The 6,548-nt window shown below is 41.6% G+C and overlaps 1 protein-coding gene across 1 annotated transcript; it reads left to right on the top strand.

The window, feature by feature from the left end:
• Positions 1 to 2,837: 2,837 nt before the first annotated feature.
• DCTD (dCMP deaminase) lies at positions 2,838 to 3,734 on the top strand. Its single transcript, XM_084870030.1, is given in 4 exon segments — positions 2,838 to 2,881; positions 2,885 to 3,145; positions 3,147 to 3,216; positions 3,550 to 3,734. Coding segments are annotated over 4 exon segments (531 nt in total). The 5' UTR covers positions 2,838 to 2,839; the 3' UTR covers positions 3,708 to 3,734.
• The last annotated feature ends 2,814 nt before the right edge of the window (positions 3,735 to 6,548 follow it).

The raw sequence follows: 6,548 nt of genomic DNA, 5'->3' as shown, positions 1-6,548 counted from the left end.
TAGAATGGAACTTCCTTAATCTTAATTTTTTTTATTGATTGATTTTAGTAAGAGAAGAAGGGAGAGCAATAGAGAGAGAGAGATTGACTTGTTGTTCTACTTATTTATGCATTCATTGATTGATTCTTGTATGTGCCCTGGCCGGGGATCAAACTTGGTATATCAGGACAACACTCTAACCAACTGAGCTACCTGGCCAGGGCCAAAACTTCCTTAATCTTAACAACAAAATAAATAAATAAAATAAAAACAACAACAACAACTAAACCTTCAACAATAAGCATCAAACTTAAATGAGAAATATTGAAAGCTTTTTATAGATCAGGATCAGACAATGATATCCACTAACACTATTTCTTTTTTCTTTTTTTTTAACATATTTTCATTGATTTTAGAGAGCAAGAGAGAAGAGAGAAACATCAATGATGAGAGAGAATCATTGATCAGCTGCCTCCTGCACGTCACCCACTGTAGATTAAGCCTAAAACCTGGGTATATGCCCTGACCAGGAATCAAACTGACCTCCTGGTTCATAGGTAGATGCTCAACCACTGAGCCATACCAGTCAGGCTCCACTATCACTATTTCTATTCAACATTGTTGGAAGCTGCTCATTGTCTTCAGTAGCAGAGAGGTGTGGACAAGGACCCCGGAATGCTGGTGAACCTTGAGTCCTGGCCAAGTTCAGAGCTATGCACAGACTGTTTAGTTGAGACAATGGTAGCTGAAGCAATTTCCTGACCAGATATTCATGTAACTCCTTGCTAATAAGATTGTCTATTACTGGAATTGCCTGCTTAAGGGCTATAGGTGTATCCCAAATTGAATAAAAGGATGGCAAGGCCTGAGCACAAGTGGAGTCCTTCCTCTTGAGTTGGGCTCCCACCTGGCCCCCCAATGTCTCATCTCTGTCATTTGCACACGGCCCTTCTCCAGAGCCCAAATCCTGAACCATGCAGTACATGGGTCTTCACAAACATACTGGGTAGAAAGCAATAATAAGAAACAAAAGATTTAAATATTGGAACAAAAAAAAAATAAAACTGTCATTATTTATATAGTATTATCTATCCACATGTATAGAAGATCAAAAGGAAAATAGTTAATTATTATAATTAGAGAGTTTATTTAGCAAGGTTACTGTGTAAAGAATTAATATTTAAAAATAAATTATTGAAATATTACAGAAGTAAATCTTTGTGATCTTGATTTAGGCAATGGGTTTGTTTTTTTAATTGATTTCAGAGAGGAATGGAGAGGAAGAGAGAGACAGAAACATCAATGGTGAGAGAGAACCATTGATTGGCTGCTTCCTGCATGCCCCCTATTGGGTATCAAGCCCACAACCGGGACATGTGCCCTTGACTGGAATCAAAACAGGGTCCCTTCAGTCTGCACACCAACACTCTATTCACTGAGCCAAACTGGCTAGGGCTAAGTGATGGTTTCTTAATGCCCTGGTCAGGTAGCTCAGTCTGTTGGAGCGTCATCCCATATACCAAAAGGTTGCAGGTTCGACTCCCAATCAGGATATATACCTAGGGTGTGAGTTTAATCCCAGGTCAGGTGACTTATGTGAGAATTTAAAAAAAGCTCAAATGATAAAAGAAAAATAGATAACTTGGCTTTCATAAAAATGTATATTTTTTGAGTGACATAAATCATCAAGAGAGTGAAAAACCAACCCACAGCATGGGTGAAAATATCTGTAAATGTTGTCTCTATCAAGGGACTTGTATACAGAATACATAAAGAGACTTCAGACATTCTCCAAAGGAGATATGTAATGGACAATGTGGGAATGAGAAGAGAGTCAGCATCACAAATCATTAGGTAAATGCAAACCAAAACCATGTTGAGATACTACTTCACACTAGGAGGGCTATAGTAAAACAGACAGACAATAACAAGTTTTGGCAAGGATGTGAAGAAATGGGAATGTAAAATGGTACTGCTAGTTTGAAAAACAACTTAACCATTCCTCAAAATGTTATCGAATTCCCTTATGCCCCAGGAATTTCAGTTCTAGGTAAATACACAAGCTGAATGATAACATATATTCACATAAAAATTTGTACATGAATGTCCATAGCAATACTGTTTTTAATAGCCAAAAAGTAGAAACAACCTCTATGTCTAACAACTGAATAATGGATAAACAAATTGGGGTATATTCATGTAACAGAATATTATTCACCTGTAAAAGGAAATGAAGTGTCAATACCTGTTACACCATAGATGAAATTTGAATACATCCTGCTAAGTGAAAGAAGCCAGTCAGAAAGGACTACTTATTTATATGAAATGTCAGGTAGGATTGTGAGGAAGAGAGGGAGCTTCTGCAGAGTACCAGCAGTGGTAAAACATGATACCATCACTTAGAGTTCACTCTCAGGAAAAAGGTCCACCCTGATTAAGTCAATACAAATAACAGTTTTGAGACCTGTTGGATCAGAGCACTAAGAGTCAAAAAAGGGACTTGAAAACTGCACAGAACTAAAAACTTGAGAAGGAAGAAGTATCCATTGGAGAATAGCATTGTAGGAGGTCTACCAGCAGGGCCGGAGGGACCCTGCCAGCTTGGCGGGTATGAGGCCCACACCACTTGGTGCAGGGAGAGCACGGGATGATTGCACGGGCTCACCGGCTGGAAGCTGGGCGGGGGGAGGCGGGAGGGAGAACGCGGGCAGCCCGAGGCTGTCCCCCGCACGGGCTCAGCTGCTCAGCTATTTCCCCGGCCTCCAGGAGGTTTTTACCTCGGGGAGCAGGGAGAGGGAGGTGCATGCCGGTCTCCGAAAGTGGCTGTCACTGCTGGAGCCGTGGGAACTCGTGACCCAGCATGAGCGAAGTCCCCTGCAAGAAACGTGAGGACTATTTGGAATGACCTGTGTATTTTATGGCTGTGGCCTTCCTGTCGGCACAGAGAAGCAAAGATCCAAATTCCCAGGGGGGAGCCTGCATCATCAATGCAGAAAACAAGATCGTGGGGATCAGGTACAACGGGATGCCGAACGGGTGCAGGGGCGACCTGCTGCGTTGGAGGACAGCAAAGCGGAAGCTGGACACCAAGTACCCTTACGTGTGCCACAACGAGCTGAACGCCATCATGATCAAGAACTCGGTGGCCATGAAGGGTTGCATTCCTATGTAATGAATGTGCGAAGCTCATCATCCAGGCCGGTATCAAAGAAGTTATATTCATGTCTGATAAGTACTGTTGCAGAAAGTCAAAGAATTACCAAGCATGCTTCCTAGAGAAAATGAGGAACCCAGTTTATTAACACTAGTGGACTCCGGGAATAATTTCCAAATCAGAGTGAAGAAACTTGCTGAGAGCCTGTCTATATATATCCTGATGGTGTCTTTGTCTTGCAGATATGGTTCCACCCCTTTTCGTGAGCTTACAGGAAGGCCCCCAGGTGTTGGGGGTTCCCAGGCCATATCCGCTGATCTATCCAGGGGCCAGCTATAGCAACCCCGCCCCCCCCCCCAGGGCAGTGCATTGTTCACAGCTCCATGCCTCTGCATTTAGATAACAAGTTCTGCTAGACCAGTTTCCTCCTCAGTACCACGAGGAGAAGACCAACACCACCAGGCTCATGTTTGATATGGGTGGGGTCGCCTTCAGGAGATTCACACCCAAGTGCAGCAAAATTGTCACTGACTTTGATTCCAACAACAGCAGGCCCAGCCAGAAGCTTCAGTGAGTCACATCCCATTAAACCGCCTGGCGATGGCGATTACCCTCCTCCAGGGAACGCCTTTCATCTGGAAATTACTCGCAGCCTTCCAGTCGCTGGTGCAGCACACAAAGACGCATATCTAAAGCACGCAAAGCCTCATCTCCTTGACTCTACCTCCGCTTGCACAGAATCTGCATCTGATTAAGCTATTGATTTAGGGTTTAAGATAAGGGGCCTCTGCCCGCATGTCTCGGGGGGCTGGCGCGGGGTGCCTTCCCCTTTGCGTGCTGGTTTGCTGCGGCGCAGGAGAGTGTCCCCACGAGGCTGCATGTGCTAGGCTAACAAATAATAACCATCGTGTTCCTAGCGGGAAGAGCCGGCACGCTGATGGGAACATCTGGTCCAAATGAAGCAGAACGTGTAGTGCCCTTGGAAACAAACGGAGGGCCCGAATGGCAGCAGCATTAAGCTGTGTGCTTTAGAGTCGAGGGGGCCTTCCACCCTCCAAACACCTGGAGAGGACGGCCTGCCGTCCACATGGTGGTGGCAGAGCTGAGTTCTGGGCACTTTTTCTGCTTTTGCTGTCCTGCTCCCCACAGGGGAGTGGCATCTTGTCTCTGGGGGTGGGGACTCCTGTGTTTTTATGTCCCATTTTTGGTTTGTTGGTTACATATTATTATACATAGCTGTTCCTGAGCAGACAGCTCATCTTGTCGCCCCCAAGACCACATCCTGCTGTGGGGGTGGGGACTGAGTGGATGGGTGGCAATCATGGGCCATTCCCAAGGCCACTCCCAAGACCATTCCCAAGGCCACTCCACAGCCTCGGAGTAAATGATTCCTAACCTGTGAGTTGTGCGGAGATCCAGATGCTTCCAGGTGGTTTTCGCCAGATCTGGTGGCGAGGCCTCATTTGCACCCCTGGTTCCACGCCTATCTAATCGCACCTCCCTGTCACTGTGAGGGGCTGTGGGTGTGTGTGGCTGGCTGGACACCTGTCTTTAAGTTTTCATTAAACGTGCTCAGTCAGCCCCTTTGTTGCAAACATGGTTTATTTATCCTAAAGATTATGACTGTTTTTAAAGGGCTCTTATATTTTTATGAGTTTTTATTTTGTCTCTGAGATTTTGTACTCCATATTCCAGGGCATTTTGTAATTTGGCTTCTTACCAGTTATTAAAATCTTATTAAAACCTAAAAGAGAGAGAGAGAGAGAGAGAGAGAGAGAGAGAGAGAGAGAGAGAGAGAGAGAATAGCATTGCAAAATAAAAAATTCAAGTGAATACTCCCTTCAAAAGTATCACTTATTAGCCGAAGCCGGTTTGGCTCAGTGGATAGAGAGTCGGTCTGTGGACTGAAGGGTCCCAGGTTCGATTTCAGTCAAGGGCATGTACATTGGTTGGGGGCACATCCCCCATGGGGAGTATGCAGGAGGCAGCTGGTCGATGTTTCTCTCTCATCGATGTTTCTAGCTCTCTATCCCTCTCCCTTCCTCTCTCTAAAAAAAAAAAATCAATAAAATATATATTTTTAAAGTATCACTTATTAAATAAATTGTACTTTTTTTAAGAGAGAGAGGGAGGAGATAGGAAAAGAGAGACAGAAAAAAAAAAACATTAATCAAACCTGCAACCTGGGTATGTGCCTTGAGGGGGAATCGAACCCACGACCCTTTGGTGCATGGGACAATCAATGCTCCAACCAACTGAGTCACACCCTGGCAGGGCATGAAATTGTACTTTATTGTATCAACAGAAGAGGGTGCTCTTGAACCAATAAACTAAATAAAGTATCGAAACCCCTTTTTTCATATAACATCAACTCTTATTGCTGAACCAGGAAATTCCAGCACCATTTATATAATGATTAGGAAAAGGAACCCAACATCCACACAAAACTACTATAAGGAAAACAAAATAAGAATCAAAACTTTTCAGCTGATAAACATAATTAACCCCCAATAAAAACAACCACAGAGCAGAGAAAAGCATGGATTATAATATATTAAACCAGCAATTATAGAAATGAAAGAATACTATAAATCAGAAATTCAAAACTCACAATAGACACAAACGTGAAAATGCAAAGTGAGTGCTGACTGAACTTAGGAAAAAATTGAAGAAAAAGACAAATTCATATAAGAAGACTAAATGAAAAAGCAACCAAGGGAGAAAGAATATGATAGAAAAAGACATATCTTTCCAAGGGGAAAGAAAGAATGAAAGTTAAAAAGAGCCAAGAGAACCAAAACAAAATAAAGCGATAAAGAGGAAACACATAGATAAAATATAACAGAAATATTTAAAAAATAAAAAGCAAATAATGAAACAGAACTAATATTTAATATTAAAATTTTAAACATTTTGAAAATAAAAGAATACATAAAAAAGAGCATCTGATTCTACATATTTAAAGAGCCCATTGTACAACTAGGAAAATTCACTATCAACTCTGATTTAGCAATATAGATATTAATGATAAAGAAAAAAATCCTTTGTGTCTACAGATAAAAATAAAGTTAAAATTAAAAAAACAAGTAACCTACAGTAAATAAAAATTAGGTGGAATTAAATTACATGACAGGATTATAAAAAGTACTAGTAAGTGTGAGGAAGCATTTTTTTTTAAACTCAAGTAAAAAGTGCGAGCCAAGGATTTTAGTTTTAAACTTTTAGAACTCAAGAAATTTTGTATTAAAGAACTCTTGCTGAGGATTCCACTAGAGATCAAGTTTTATCCAATTAAGAGAAGATTAGAAAATTTTGGCAAAAGAACAGATAATGAGAATTGAATAGGTTTAATTATAAATCTAAGACTAAAACAAATATAAAGATAAGAGTTGAAGAACATTCTCTGAAAAAGCAG

The sequence above is a fragment of the Pipistrellus hanaki genome (genome assembly GCF_964339955.1).
Source record: "Pipistrellus hanaki genome assembly, chromosome: X".
NCBI classification, from domain to species: Eukaryota; Metazoa; Chordata; class Mammalia; order Chiroptera; family Vespertilionidae; genus Pipistrellus; species Pipistrellus hanaki.
This window is presented reverse-complemented; position numbering and strand designations above follow the sequence as displayed.